At 35.6% G+C, this 16573-nt stretch overlaps 2 protein-coding genes across 14 annotated transcripts in view; both read right to left on the bottom strand.

Moving 5' to 3' along the window:
- Window positions 1-16573, bottom strand: part of LOC127383389 (sorting nexin-9-like) — a 625662-nt gene that overhangs the window by 101250 nt on the left and 507839 nt on the right. The gene's annotated exons all lie outside the window — the stretch shown is intronic.
- ZDHHC14 (zinc finger DHHC-type palmitoyltransferase 14) overlaps window positions 1-16573 on the bottom strand; it is a 96438-nt gene that overhangs the window by 2861 nt on the left and 77004 nt on the right. For 9 of the 13 annotated variants that reach the window (XM_051616275.1, XM_051616274.1, XM_051616271.1 and 6 more), the window contains 4 exons: window positions 13641-13689; window positions 10885-10987; window positions 9075-9184; window positions 6984-7086 (listed from right to left, as the gene is read on the bottom strand). In XM_051616275.1, the coding sequence (XP_051472235.1) occupies window positions 6984-7086; window positions 9075-9184; window positions 10885-10987; window positions 13641-13689 (365 nt within the window). Of the gene's footprint in view, window positions 1-1463; window positions 1519-1621; window positions 2170-6983; window positions 7087-9074; window positions 9185-10884; window positions 10988-13640; window positions 13690-16573 lie in introns of those variants that run through there. The other 4 variants (XR_007889182.1, XM_051616282.1, XM_051616281.1 and 1 more) reach the window with 4 other exon arrangements.

Here is a 16573-nt window from a genome sequence, read left to right as displayed (position 1 = left end):
GTTCCACCACTGAATAGCTTCATGGTGGATGCACACACATTACATTAAGAAACTTTGCAAGCCGAATTACTTGGTCACAGTAGATAGACAGTATTTTAAACATGCCTAAACGGTTTGGGACTCCCAGACCAATTGCTTTTTGACAGGCAGAAGTCTGTTCCTTACTCAGTTATGTATTTTCCAACACTTATGCTTTCAGAAAGATAAACACACTGACTTCCTGTTATATAAATTGAGTTAATCTATGTTGCAAGTAAGTTTTTCCACAAAAACGATGAACAGCCCCAGCCAAACAATTGAAGTGGTCTGTGTCATTTCAGAGGGATGACTCACACGCTTAAAGCCAAAACCTTGCATAAGTACCTTACTAAGAGGAAAATTGTCAGCATCTTTTAAAGTCAAGGTCTCAACTAGTAATTCAGTGTGAATAACTCATTCTTGGTTAATATACTGTTATTTATATCTGCTCATTTCAATTAAACCATAGCTCTTCAAACAATCTTACTATGCACACCTTAAAAAGCTCTTAACTGAATTTTGAAACTGCAAAAAGACCAACAAAATTCATCTTCTCTGAAAAGCAGTAGCAGAAGAGCATGTGAAATAACAAAGGAATGCCTATAACTACTGGGCAACATTGGAAAAAAAAAATGTCAGCAGCTGACTTATTCCTTTAGTGAAGCTTCAACTCTGATCTTCAAAAGGAAATCATTAATGTGTTCCAGGCAATACAAGAACACAGTTCTAAATTAGCAGAACTCATTGTATAGTCTGAATTAATTTTCTTCTTACTGAACTCTAGAGCATCAATCAATCCTGAGAAGATAGAACTAGCCTCATAAGATTCCATTAAACAGTGCTATACAACTTCTCCAGGTGCTGTATATCTCATCTTTATTTTCCATGCACTTGCCATTTCCCTGAAACCTCTCCTCTTATTCCTAGACATTTCAGGTGTGTTTTGTTTGGTGGTTTTGTTGTGTTTTTTTTTTTTTTCTATTTAACAGTGATGAACATGAAGCATCTTAGGAAAATACAGGCTGTGAACAGCTTTCAAAAGTGAACTAGAGTGAGGTTGATACTAGAAAAGGTAGATGTTTTCAGTGAAGCTCTCAAAAACTTCTGATAAAAACACGACATACTATACAGGGAGACTACTCTTGAGTCTAAACAGCCAACACAAAACCAAACAAGGAAATTAGATTTGTTTAAAGGCTGGCATGGTGTTTTTTCCTTGATTCTGTATTTCCCTCTTAAATAAATGAAAGTTAGGGCCAAAAGTCTAAACAGCTATCAATCACACAAATTATTCAATGGCAGCACTTCAAATGAAATTAAAAAAGCTTATGATTGTAACAAAAAGGAAGCCAAGCACTGAAATCTAAATAGCTAAAAATCTAATGTAGAAATTATTCCACCAGTACCTTCTTACTTCAGATCTACTGATTTTATTTTCCACTTACAATTTCCACTGTTTCAGAAGAACAGCAGATTCTGAAGGTAAGAGGAGCTTAAGTTCTACAAGTACAAAAGTTCAATTATATACGTGCAGAGAAATTTGTAGCCATCTCTATTTATTTTCACATCAAAAGGCACAACTTGAAGCAAATTAGGCAAGCCCTAAAATTCTGTGTTTATTTTACAAATAATAAATACAGACAACTAAGGAAACAGTATTTCTTTTCTTTTTCTGAAGATCTGTTTTTTTCTAAGCTACAAAAAACCCCATACATGATAACACAGTAGTTGCACATGGCAAAATATTTTTCATATTTCTAATGCCAAAGCCAGAGATTACATACTTTGAATTTAAAATTAACTTTATCAATTTTTTTCTAAACAATAGTAATCTTAAAAAATTGTTACAGCTCTCAGAAGATGGAGAAAAGAAGTTTGGGTTGGATCACCTCAGCATCTCTGAATAAAATACAAACAGTAAAGTTCAGAGGTGACTAGCAGCATTGAATGCTTTAATGAAAATCTTTTATCAATCTTAACTGTAGTAATGATGACTTGGAAAGTGTCTTAAGTTCCATTTTGGGCAACAATAAATTACATTTGTGAAGTAGGATGGTAAATATACAAGGAAACACACATAAAACTCACAGCAAAGTGGGGCTCCTATTCTTGCTGATCCTTTCAATGTCATGGTAGAAATATATACTCCTCCTAATAATGAGAATATGAAAAGCAAAGGAGAAAGCACACTAGGATGGTCAGAGTTAATGTTCCCCAGATCAGCTGGATTTCTGTTTCCTGATCAGTGCTAGAAATACTGATGAGGACATTTGGGAAAGGACTTTGCTGCATGTCTCACTGGTAACAAATGTGAAGTGTGCCCTATTATGGTTTGTACAATTTTCAGTGATACGTGTAAGTAAGGAAACAAATGCTCTAACTAAAGAATTTGCATTCAGGAAAGCAAAGGGAGAACTGAAGAGAATTTGGCACGTAAGAACCTACCAAAGCACTGAGCAAGAAAGGCCCAAAATGCAGGAGTGCAAGCAAATTTATTGAAAACAAAAACAAAATAGAGGCAGATAAAAGTAAAACCTATCACTTCATAAGGCATTAGAGAATTCTAGGACAACATAGTCTAAATAAAGCAACCTAATTCCTCTACAAAAAGTGCACGGAGTGAGATGGATTAGATGTTTCTTCATAATGGATTACTAAAGAATAAAAAACCCAGTATCAACACCCAAGCATCAACTCAGGCTTTTAGGAGAAAGCTAAGTAATACAGAAGTGCAGATCCAGGTAATGGTAGCTGATGGGTTTATGGTGAAATAAGAACTCTTTTTTTTTTTTTTTTTTTTTTTAGAATGCAAAGAAAATAAACTTTAAAATTAAGAGAATGAAAGAAAAAAATACAGAGACAATCATTAATTCAAATTGGGTGAGATGCCTTGTTTCATGCAAAAAAATAATTCTTAAGAATGAGAAGTGAGACACTTTGGCATTCAAACTACTGAATAGCTTGTAAAATTAATCAGTAGTAAACTGCAATCAGGAAATACTTTGGAAATATCAGATCTACAGATTATTAACTCCAAGTGACAAGTGTAGTCACTTGGACAAGTGATACTGAGAAGCTGGCTAAAGAATTTACCAGATTAATTTCAAATTATATTGGAAAAGAGATTGAAAACACTGGGAATGTACCAGGAAAAAATAACTAAGTGCTTCTAGCCTTAAAAATTAAGCAAAACTTTATCTCTTAGTAAAATAAAGGAGATACTAAGGAGACAATAGAGTAAAAAGCTCTTCTATAAATATCTTAAAAAATAAAATCATAACATGGGTCTATGAAGCACTGATTATTGCAACAACCCTGACTTTCAGAGATTGTGACAACCCAAGTCACTAGAACAAGTAGGGTAGCTGCTATATAAAATATTCAAAGTCTCAAAGGCAAAATTACCGCAAAAGCTGTGGTAGTGTCCCAGAAATGGTATCCTGAGCAAGACATAATGTACTGCACTGAAAACAAGTGTCTGGCAAGCAAGAATTAAGCCTGATATTTGTTTTGCAGCTAAAGGCAAAAGTGCTGTTATGCTAAAAGGTGTATTAAAATAAATTAAAGCAGAACATAGTACTAAGCAACCTAGAGAGATTTAAAGAACGATCAGAGGCTAGTCGGGTGAGGCACAAGAATTCTGTAAGTCACTGAGTAAAAGATTTGAGGGAAGGAATAAGAGAAGAGAAGTGTGAGAGAAGATGTTCATTAAAATCCTCCTTTAGTATCAATGGACAGGAGACACGGTAGCATACTATATGGATTAAGTAGTATAACATGTAGAATTTATGATTCAATGTATAGATAAGATGCTGTGATGCATTCTGGAATAAAATCCAGAGACACATCATAGAGGTGCACTGGAACACACTTCATATTTCTAACAAATTATTTCCTGTACTCAAAAGAGCTACACTTGCCAATGTATAATAATTATCTCAGATGATGTATAAAACATTTAACATCTGCCTTTTTTTCCAAGAGACTTGCAACCTTCCAGAAGGGAAGACTGAATCATATTCCATTTTTTGTCTAACCTTTGTCAGTGAGCACATGAGGTAAAAAGAAAAGCTTTTCTTCCACAAAGACTTTCCCTCTACTGTTTTGCTCCCACTGCAGTCTCAGGTTTGAGGCAGTTTATTATTTAAACTATCAATCACCAAAGGAAATTCTGCTGTTTATATCTGAACTTCTAGCAAGCGGGATTCTACAGAATCTTGCAGAGGTTCCTCCTCTAAAAACAAAGCAAACAAACAAAATGCAATAGGATGCTGAACGCCTTGCTATACTTCTGTCATAGAGTGTACTCTACTGCCTTTCACTCAAGAAGTTTCAGTGGTCTTTTTCAGGGGAAAACAAGTAAAAGGCTGACATTTCCAGTGCTCCTGTTCCCAAACCTCCTCAGAAGGATGTAAGATGGTGTACTGGGAAGACAGCTGAAAGAACTACTGTAAAGCCTGGAAAAGTAAGCGGGGTCATTTCACAGAAAAAAGGTTTAAATAGAATGATGAAGTTTTACTTTATTATTTCTGTCTAATTTTAAATCAGAACAGAAAATCTGGTTACTGAAGAGAATGGTTGAAAACAACTAAGCTAGCTGTAAGGTGAATTAATTTGAGTAGAAAAAAAGAAAGTATGAGAACTTGAAGGAGAAAAAAGGAAATCGGTTTTGTTTGCTGCTTTATGATCTCATAGAGGTCTAGTATCAGGAGAGACTAGAACCTGAAAATAAGTAGAGACTCAGAAGAGTAACAATAGAAAAAGGGGAATATGAAAAAAGAACAAATCAGAGGCGAAGTTATGTTCCACCACATTGTTGCCAGCAGGAAAGAACTTCTCATGCTTCAGTCAAGTCAGGATAGAAGGCAAGACTTTAAACAGGGAAGAGAAAATCATGCTAGAGAGACTGGAAAACTAAGCAGGTTTTTAACAGTTTGCAACAAAACTCTTAATGCTGATCTGAAATTTTAATGCTGATAACCAGTTGTCACCAGAAGCCAGCTTGTCTTGGATATAGACCTTGAATAATACCCTGAGAAAAATGGCTCACAGTCTTAAAAATATTCCTCCTTACCAAATACATCCTATTACATTTTTCAAACTTTTTCTGAGAGATCATCTTCAGAAATGAAAGCTGTGCACTTCTAAGTGGCTCCAATAACTTTTAAAGAACCCAAGCCCTTCCTAGCTTTGGTGTGTGATGTTCTAGGATATAAGAAGTTCTAGGATATAAGAAGCGTATTTACAGGTGTTACACTCTAAGATCATAATAGTTACCTGCTAGACTTAAAGTAATACCATAACAGATTTCTAAAGACAAATATAGTGCATTTTCTATCAAATGGGCACAATATTTTCTCATTAGTAACTAATAATAATTATAGTATCTTCTTACAATGAAAGCATAATTCTTATAATGTTAAGATAACATAATGCCAGGGATTTAATGTGGGTTAATGAGCCTCAAAAATAAGAAGACTTGACAGAGTCAGAAAGTTTAGGTAACCCCTGAAAGATCTCAAGCTATTTCTAAGGTTTGCTTTCTCTCTCTCTTTTCTTAATTGTTTTTTCTCTTCTCAGAGTCAAATATTTTTTTGAGTAAAATTTGCATGGAGCATTACCTTGTTCTGCAAAACTACACCTCATAGAAGATTCAGAGTTAATACTGTATCTCCAATACATTTTCTCATTAAGGAGACCAACAAATCTTCTATTTAATCCTCAAAGTAGTAAGAACAAACATCTTAGGAACTACAGCAAAATTTTTATACCAATTTATCAGTGACATTAATCTGTCTGGGAAGAGTGAGTCTTTTCCTCTTCTCGTTCCAAAGAAAGGCTGAATTATGTTAGAAGGCCTTGTGGGTTCTTCTTTTGTTTTGGCAGAGTGAAGGTGTCCATAACTCACCGCTTCTTTGACCAAAGTCTTAGAACCCACATAATATTAAGTTATCTAAGAAGGGCGTGTAGTGATAGGACAAGGGGGAATGGCTTTAAACTGGAAGAGGGGAGACTTAGGTTAGACATTAGGAAGAAATCCTTCACTATGAGGGTGGTGAGACACTGGAACGGCTTGCCTAGCAAAGTTGTGGCTGCCCCATCCCTGAAAGTGTTCAAGGCCAGGCTGGATGGCACTTGGAGCAGCCTGGTCTAGTGGGAGGTGTCCCTGCCCATGCAGGGGGATTGGAACTAGATGATCTTTAAAGTCCCTTTCAATCCAAACCATTCTGTGATTCTGTGATATGTGGATAACAATTCAGAAATAGGCACGTATGTATGATGCTTGCCTTTGGAAAAAGATCTCTTTGCAGTTATTGTCTTCTTCTTGGCACTGGAAATCCTATCTTCCATTATGATAGCCAATGCTACCAGCAAAAAACAGAGTAAAAACTATTGGCACCGTTTGAAAGATGTTTAAAAAGATTTTGTTGTAAGAATCCAGTTGCCATTTTTTGTTCATTGGAAGTTCAGTGTCCTCCTGCTCTTTCTTCAACACACTTCTCCCCTAGAAACTCCTATTTGATCATCTTTGCTTTTTGAAACACATTAGTCTATGCAAAACTGTAGTGTATAAGCAAAGAAGGAAACAGAGTATGAAGAAAGTGCCATACAAAATAACAGTAAGCTGGAAAATGATGAACCAGAGCAAGTCCATGATACTTGAATATTCCAGTTCAAAACACGGCAGGTGTCAACAGTACAAGTCAAAATGCCAGTATATTCAATAAATGAAATGTAGAAAAGCCTCTCTTTTTTAAAAAATCCATGAGCAATAACTATTTAACTGTTTGAAACACACATTAAAAAGAGCCTTGTTTTTTTTTTCTTTACAGTTAATAAACAAGTCATTCCACCCAGAGTGTCATTTGTATCCAGTTAGTTATTACTTGATTAGTTCACATGAAAGTGGAGAAGGAAAACATTCACAGGAATCTTGATGAACAACACTATGGGATGATTCCTACCATGTTGCTCTGAGATTGTGTAGCCCCATACATAGTAATGCCATTTGATGGTCCTGCTAATTGCGGTGTATCTGGTTGTATGAATCCTCTTCTGTCAATTAAGCTATGGGATAATCAAAATTAAAAAAAAGAGTAAGAGATATTTCTGATCAACAACTACCTCCTCTTAATAAAGAAAAAAAATTTCTGTAATACAACAGACCTTAATACCTCACCAATACCTTCAAATGTTCCCTTTTATTCAAATGAAATACAAGAATTCACTGCTACTCATCAGCAAGGTAATTGTTTCCTCGTAATATTACCTGACATATAGTCATATGTACTGCTATTTTTCTGGATTTTTATTATAGACCAAAGATTTTGAAGCTGACCAGCAGATACTACAAAAACAATACCTGAAAACCACAGGTATGAAACTAAATTACAAAACCGACTAGTTTACTTTGAATCTATATCTGTTTTGAAAGTTCTTTTGTTATCATTTTCCACACCTCCAAATTAAAGACACTTAATCACAAAATTTGTTTAGACAACTTATTTGCCAGGTGTTTCATGACAGCTACCTAATACTGCTCATGGGCTCCACTACTCTTACCAAAGCGACGCACTCATAGATTGAAATAAGAAATATTATGAAAATGTTTAATGGAGAAATTAAATAAAAATCTACCTCAGATTATATTAAAAAAATCAAATGGAATCATCAGACCTAGATAAAGATTTTGCTAAAATTTCACATACAATTTTACTCTCAATTTGAGAGCTATAAACCACACAACCTGTTAAAACACAGGAGGCACTGCCATTCTGGTCTATTGTGAGCTGCTACTTGTATCAGCCTAGGCTGCTGTTCCAAATACCGAGAAGCATTATGTAGTTTCAGCAAGGATTTCCATTTGGAGTCAAGCAAAAGAATTTGAAGCATGGAATTGAGTTTTTATGTGACATACTTTTATGAAAATGAACATGGGAGAATTAAAGGGTTGGCTTCAGGCAGGAAACAGACAGGATTACTCTTTCTCACTGCAGGGATTACAATGTTAACCCACTACATAGAAATCTTAACTCAGTTGTCTCCTCCTTAGGAAAATATGTCAGTCTCTCCTGTTGACCTTCAACTGCTCATAAAAGAATCACCCTTGATATTTGTAATACCAAACACAATCCCACTTCCAATGAAACACCTTAGCCACTGGACTATAAAGTGATTTACTTTCTCTCTTCTTTATAGTTCAGATTCATAACTTCATAATACCAGATAAAGCAAAATAGCTTCAACTGATGAGTATACCACAAAAACAATCTATAAAATGTCAGCCACTCTCTACAGGGGAACTAGGCCTCTATTGTAGAAGTAGTACATGAACTATCTAACTACTAAATACTTGAGAAAGATGAGAATTATGTCTTTCCTGCTGCCAGTTTTATTTCTTTTGTCTCAGCTCTGTCTTATATTTTGTTCAAGCTAAAAAGCTACCTACAGCCTTGAATATACAAATATTATGGATTTCAAAAGTGAAAATGTATGCAGCAAAAATAAATCTATTAAACTTTCTCTGGAATTGCTTTGGTGTAAGATCACCAAATGCAGCCTAATGCATATATGTTAACAGTCGCATAAAGAAAAAATACTGCTTATTTAAAATAGTTCAGAGTGAAATGACAAAAATTAACAATTATCAAACTGGCTGTAGAACTAAGGTTCCTGAACTCTCCTAAGCTGATGTCACATTTGTTAGATATGTAAGAGTTTAATAAACTTTTCTATTGCCCAACATGCAACAGCTACTAAGCATTTTTATTGCTAGAAGTTATTAACTGCAGTAGCAAAGGTTCAAACAACAGATAAACAAGTTTATTTTCATTTCAGATGTCAACCTTATGTGTATTTACAGGATCTGATCACTAACTTAATGACTATTTACCAATTATATCTTTAGTACTGAAGAAAAAATTAATTAAAACTTCTAATGGACAGTAAAACAAAACTTTATTTCCATTGAGTAAACTCAAGCAATCAGAAAGAATATTTTTTCATCAATAATCATGTAATAATCATTATATTAACAATACTTTTCATATTCTTACCTTGGAGAGAGGGGCCCACAGAGTGCAGCACAACAATTAGTAAAGATGTTGCCGTAACTGTATGGGTTATAATTTTCTTTACCTCTTTTATTTGACCATGATCCTTTAATCTGAAGAGATATAAGCAAGATGCATCACATATAATACAAATACAGAAAATGGCTGAGACAAACTGTTACCAAAGCAGCAAAATACTGCTTATGTAAGATGTAGACCAGAGAGAGCCCAGGATCACATTTATCAAACAGCTTGGAGCTTTGGGCTGATATAAAAGGCTGGACCCTAAAATCTTATAAGTGAGCACATGCTTTACCTCCATAGATTTGGATAACCCCAAATCTCAAAGGACCAATATACTCAGAGTAGGAGTTTCAGCATCTAATGGTCTAAGCTTAATGTTACAAGTACCGCAGAACTTGTTCTACAGAAGAGGTTCAATTGCAACATACCATTAAAGTTAGCAATAGAGCACTTGTTTTCCATACTCTTGCATAAGTTTTCAAAGCCATGCAATACTGAATAACATGACTTTCCCTAAAGCCCACAAATAGCTCTAAAATATTATGAAGAAACTGCAGTCGTTAATGCCATTTAGCCCATATTACGCTCTTTTAGCCAGTCTTGCTTGTTTGTGAGTTACTTGAGAGCCTGACCAAAATGTCTTACTGTATTAAATGGGATATATGTTTTAAATGAAATTAATCATAGAATCATTAAGGTTGGAAGGTACCTTAAAGATCATCTAGTTCCAACCCCCCTGCCATGAGCAGGGAACCCTACCACTCACTAGATCAGGTTGCACAAAACCTCATCCAACCTGGCCTTAAAAACCTCCAGGGATGGGGCATTAACAGCCTCCCTGGGCAACCCATTCCAGTTCCTCACCACCCTTATAGTGAAGAACTTCTTCCTAATATCTAACCTAAATCTCCCCTCTCTCAGTTTAAAACCATTATCCCTTGTCCTATCACTATCTTCTCTGATGAAAAGCCCCTCCCCAGCTTTCCTGTAGCCCCTTTCAAGTACTGGAAGGTGCTATAAGGTCTCCCTGGAGCCTTCTCTTCTCTAGGCTGAACAGCCCCAACTCTCTCCGCTTGTCTTGATAGCAGAGGTGCTCCAGGCCTTTGACCATCTTTGCAGCCCTTTTCTGGACCATCTCTATATCTTTCTTGTGCTAAGGTCACCAGAACTGTACCCAGTATTCCAGGTGTGGTCTGACCACAGCAGAGTGGCAGAATCACCTTCCTGGCCCTGCTGGCCACACTTCTCCTGATGCAGCCCAGGATAGGGTTGGCTCTCTCTCACTTTTACACCTCAGAGTGGACACGAAATTTCAATGGAAAAATAAAATAGAGGAATAAATTTTTGTTTTGAGAAATCAAAAAACTCTGAAAATTTTACAGTAGCCAATTCTTGAGTCAAAGAATATTTAGGACTTCTAGGAAAAGAGAGATATTGAAAATTATTTAGTAATTTTCTACTGAACTGAAATGTATAAAATATACTTGTGTCTTTGCATCCTCTCTTCTATATTTTCCTGTTTCAAGATACAGGTCCTGTGGTTTGAGTCACTATGTAACCAGCACATCCTTAAGTCACACAAAAATATAGTACAAAAGATCTCTCTGATATCTTGAATCAAGCATGACCAGATTATTTCCATCTTTCCTGCTGAGGCATCCTAAAAATTATGCAGGCAGGTATGACTTCTCTTACAACTTGCAGAGAAAAACTGCCTAACATTAGAATTAACAACCTCCTCCTTGCTACTATTTAGAAACATATATGTAGAAATACACTATGAACTTACATCTTCATTTGTTGTTTGATTGGAGCTGATCAAATACGTGTGAAAACCTGAGAGTCCAACAATAGACCATACTGAGAAAAAACACACCACAGCTTCCAGCACAGTAAATGAAAGTCAAGGAAATATATGCAAAAAAAAATAATAAATTATATCCAATAACAAGTAGTCACAATCACAAAATTCAGGGTAATTGACTGCTAGTCCGCAAATCCCTTGAGATCTTTGGAGTACTTCAAACAGGGTCAGTAAAAATTAAATTCAGAAAAGCAAGCCTACGGTCAGTAGGCTTAAGTGAACAGCATCTGCACCACCAAATGCCTAAGGGTCTGCAGACTGAAAAAGATCAAAAACTACAGTGTGTGGTTTTGATCTTAATTGATGAAATACAAATTTTCACATTCACCTTGTAAAAGTAATCACACTTGTATTAAGACAAGTAAATTGATAACAGGAAATCACATTTCTGGTGGGTGACAGGAAGATCAAACCCAAGAGTACCTCTCTTGGCAACGACTAAACAGGTAGGAAAGGGACTTCTTTCCTGAAGAAATCAACTTCTTTCAGTTCCCCACACCAAGATGCAAAGACCTCTATAACAGCAGGGATGGTTCATGTTAGATTAACGCAAGTGCATTCATTAAACATGAGTCCATTACTAAAAATAAATAAAAAAATATATATTCTCAATATAAGTATAACTTTCTAGCATTATATGGTATAACACTCCCACAGTATCTCACACAGGGTTGTTAGCAAGATAGAAATAACAATGTTCTCTGTGCCTGAATTGACTAGTTTGCCCCAAACCAGCATTCCCAATCCTACTTCGACATTTTTATTTCTCATTGTTAAGGACTGTAACCAAGCTGTTAAGCTGTCTAACATACTACTATCAAAACAGGCCATTTATACAAGATGTACAACTGAGCTTTTCAAATCAGCCCATCTCTGAATACAAATTATGAATAAGTAGTACATTGTTCCTGTACAAGGATCCTCAAATGCAAAATCAATTACCTTTGATTTAAGGACAACTGAAAGCTATTCTCAGCTTGAAAATAGTTTGAAAGAATCATCTTCTGTAAAAAAGTGATTGTAATTGTTTTAACTGGAAGCTGTTGTGCTATTTATAACAGTTTATTTGTGCTTTGTGAAATGATTTGTACAATAAAATTATATCAGAACAATGGCCTTGCTTAAAAAGGGAGTTTAAAGCTCCATGACTCTACTTGATGAACACATACATGCACATTAAAAAAAAATATCGTATCTGCAGAATTTGGAGAATTTGATACTTGGAAAAACTACCTGGAAAGAGAAGTCTGTTTTTATGCAAAACTACAAATGACAGAGTAAGAGTTTTTCCTTCTACCCTTCTGTGAAAAAGCACAAACCCTGTGAGGCACAATGGATAGATGACTTCTACTCAGCAGAAGTACGAAAGAAAACTTCTTTTTATAGTAGATTTGTAAGAAGTGCAAGTTGCTTATTCAGACACAAACCATTCAAAATATATACATAAGGAGTAGGAAGCTTACAGTCTGTAGAGAAATGTAAGGAAGAAACTTAAACAGAAATTATGTCAGCTTCTGATCTCTCCATTTTGTTAGCTGCTTTCAGATAGGAGGAGCCTTTTTGCATTCCAACCGAGGAGAAAACACAGAAAACTCCTGAGGGGTAACAAAAAGAATACAGAATCACAGAATTGTTATGGTTGGAAAAGACCTTTAGGATCATTGAATCCAACCATTAACCTAACTTTACCAAGTCCAGTGCTAAACCATGTCCCTAAGCACCACATCTACACGTCTTTTAAACACCTCCGGGGATGGTGATTCAACTACCTCCCTGGGCAGCCTGTTTCAGTGATTGCTAACCTTTCAGTGGAGAAGTTTCTTCTAATATCCAGTCTAAACCTTCCTGGTGCAACTTTAGACCATTTCCTCTTGCCCTACGAGTATTTACAGAACAGAATAACAGGAAGGTTTGGTTTGGAAGGAACACGTAAAGATCATCTAGTCCAACCCCTCCACCATGGGCAGAGACATATGTCCCTTCTAGTTTAAAACTACCGTCCCTTGTCCTATCACTAAAGACTCCAGTAAAAAGTCAGAAAAAAATAAGTTGTAAATAAAAATCTCTGTTTTTCTTGTGAGCCCCTTTTATATATCTAGGGGCCACAGTGAGGTCTCCCCAGAGCCTTCTCCTCTCCAGGCTGAACAACAACAGCAGTCCCTGTCAATGCATGCATATGCTTTTATGTAAGTTAACAGAAGCTGATACTTGAAAATTATGTCACTAAAAACAGTAAATAAATGTAAGAATACTTTGAGAAACTGAACTCTTCCAGGACAGCTTATGGTTTCAGTTGTTCCACAATCTACTTTTTCTGTCCTGGCAAGAATCAGCCATTTTGGATACTTTCTGTTGTAGAAGCAGAAGAATTATTTAATATTTTAAATTAAACCACAGGACAGATATAGTGAGATTTATTTATGAATTCCATCACACACGGAAACTAGACCTTTGTCAAGAGTACTGCTCTGCAAAAGACGAAGAATAAAACCCATCCCAAGCTACAGTCTCCCTCCTACATCCAAAATGGGGTGAGAAATCCTGTAGCGCATGAAGTGATGTAAACCTTAACTGATAAAGACCCAATTGTACATATCAAATAATAGCAAGAGAACAAGCAAAACCACATCTCAGATGACACTTTGCAACAAAATCTACAATTTATTTCAGTGAAAGGATATCTTGCAGGACTGTCCTTCAGGGCATTGAGGAACCCTGTTTGTTGAGAACCTGTGGAAACAGAACCCAAAATTACCAGCTGAATAAGAAACTGGAATATAGGTTGTTTTCAGCCTAGTTAACACAATCAATATTTGAAGATAAACTGAATAAACATAGAGCAGATTTACTAATATAAATCTGAGATTATTTTGCTCAGCAGCAACACCAGAAAAACAACTTTGGGAAAGTTATCAGGTCTAACATCTGCAGGGTATTTTCTCACACATAGTAAACTGATGCATGTATACTTTCCCATGAATGAGATTACTGATTATTCCTGTTCTTTCCAGACCTAATACAGAAACAAAAAACTATAAGCTCCTTTTTAACTTTGAAATTTTTATTATTTTTTTCCTTGGAAAATTTATACTATAAATCCAGATTCTCAACTTTCCTTCCTTTGATCTGGAAGAAGCCAATCTTCTCTATAGAGTATATTCCTTCTGTTGCACCTGCACAGAAGGTTTTTCTAACAGGTGCATATTTACTAGATGAAAAGAGCTCAATAAACTGCAGATACTGAAGCATCCACCTGGATTCCACACAAATGAGATATTGATCAAAAAGGGCAATTTGAAAATTTTCTGATAAATATGCAACAAGTGAATTAGTCTGTAGAAACTGACTCAATGTTACACAAGGCACACAGTTTGCATTTTATAATTTAAATTATTTTCACGGATCAGGTTGAAAGTCTCTCTCACAGCAAAAAATTCCCCCTAGCTAAACTGATCTGAACAATTGTATGAAGGGAGAAGAATCTTGTATTTAAAAACAAAAAAAGAAAAAGATATATGTTTACACACTTATATTCTGTAGACCTGCCTGGTCAATTTTACTGTTTGCCTTTCAAAAGGGAAGTTACTTACCTGGTTTCTGAGCCTTTTCAGATTCTCATAACTGGTTCTTACCTCTCAAGGTAAAAGACCAGTGAAACTTGCCCTACCTTCTTACTATTTTTAGGATCCTTAATGGCAATGGCAGCAGGTAGGTGTGATCTCTATTCCTTACTGCTGGTCACACTCTTACAGGGAGTTCCCAAAGTATCAGAAGGGGAAATGCAACATACACTTGAAATACTGATGCCTCAAACAGAGGTTAGTAACTGTGCAGACAGGCACTGCTATTGAAAATGTGTTAAGCTCGGGGAGATGGAAGAAAATGCAAGACAATACTTTCAAAATTATCTGATTTACAAAGTAATTTTATCATCTTTAGTAATACTATATGCTAAGATTCTTAATCCTGGGAAGGGTAGATTTCCAATTAAGGTGAAACAAAGGATTTTTTAAAATGTCATTGCTTAGAAGTTGCTATTAATATCCCTCAGTACCTTATTAAATGAATATTGTCAAAAGGCTTTCAGTCTAACACAGGATATCTAGAATAAAGTGTTGCTGATGGGAAGGTAATCCTGCTAGAATCATTTTTAGAAGAGCGAAAACCAGGATTTGAGTAACTCAGCAGGATTTCCTCTAGAATCAAGAATTTTGCCAGAACGGGTGGAAATACATATGGTTGACTTTGAAACACTGCAAGAACATCATAGTCCCAAGCCTAAAAACTAAGACTTTATTTAGACAAGCTAACACAAAACACTCTATGCCAACTGCAAATGTTCAGATTAAGTAACTGAGAATCCTGCTTAATGGTTAGCAATAGCTGAAGAACCACAGGGCTGCAAAAGAACAGAACAAAAACGGTTGAGTGGTAACTTACTAGAAAGGTAGAAAAGAGAAATTCTAGAAGCATTGTAGGCACAGAGAGATTGGAGTAATCAATATGATACAGAAACATTATTTGTAAAGAACTCTATTTTTGGACACAGTAAAGACTATAGTAGATAAATTTGAAAACTGGGCTTGAAGCTCAAATGTAGCCAAGACACACCAAGGAACTAATCACAGTTCATTCATACCTGCTACCATTGCCTTTGAGGAACAGTCTTAGAACTAGGAGGAGTTTTCCTGTCTCATCCAAGGTAGATAAACCTCCATGGGGATAATGTTTTACAGCTGATATATTTAGGTCAGCATTTAACATTTACTATACATTATCTCTAACACCTACACAGTGCTAAAGTGCTGCTCAACCACACAGAGGCACAATTAATTTATCTGCTCTTGGTCTAATTTGTACTTAGAATTAGGTATTGACACTATAAAGTTAAAATCCACTTGACATACAGAACATGAAATATTGGCATATGAGTAATTTATATGCTGAGAAGTGCAAAAAAGCATAGTATTGTTTATGAAATTAAGAAATATAGGTGGGCTAGCTTCAAAAGTAGCTTTATATTGTCAGACTGATGTTTTCAACTTCTGAATCCTAGCAATGCAAGATGATAAAAAGATGTTCCTTCTTTTATGTAAGAAGTGTGCATGGATATGCTCATGTATGCCCAAATACATCTCAAGCATTTGAGCATTAAAGGAATGTGTTCTCTTCCCAATAATTATTTTTACCCTTTTAAATAACATGTACTTCTTTGCTCTTTCAACTGATATTAGAAACACTGTACATGCCAATGAGAACAACTTGCTGATCCCAACTCCCTCAAAATAAAAAGTGCCCATAGCTCTAGTACACATGCTAGATTTCTCTAGATTTCTGAGCTATAGGAGAGCTGCTCAGTCCTCTTATCCTTCTCTTGTGAAGCACAAATAAGAGGATGAGAATTTTCTTAAATACAAATTTTCTCTGCACAGTGTAAGCAATTTAGGAAATTGAGAACAATTTGGCCTATTTTCCACCAAAACTTTCTCTAAATATTCTCTAGATACTAAGTTAGTTTTATAAATGTGTTATAAACTGAAGTTATTACTTGTATCAGGTATCCATTGTAATACAGAATATAAAGAAATAAAAACAATCACATTTCTAAAATTAC

The sequence above is a fragment of the Apus apus genome, chromosome 3 (assembly GCF_020740795.1).
Source record: "Apus apus isolate bApuApu2 chromosome 3, bApuApu2.pri.cur, whole genome shotgun sequence".
In the NCBI taxonomy this organism is placed as follows: Eukaryota; Metazoa; Chordata; class Aves; order Apodiformes; family Apodidae; genus Apus; species Apus apus.
Note: the sequence above shows the minus strand (reverse complement) of the source record. Positions and strands in the feature narration are given on the sequence as shown.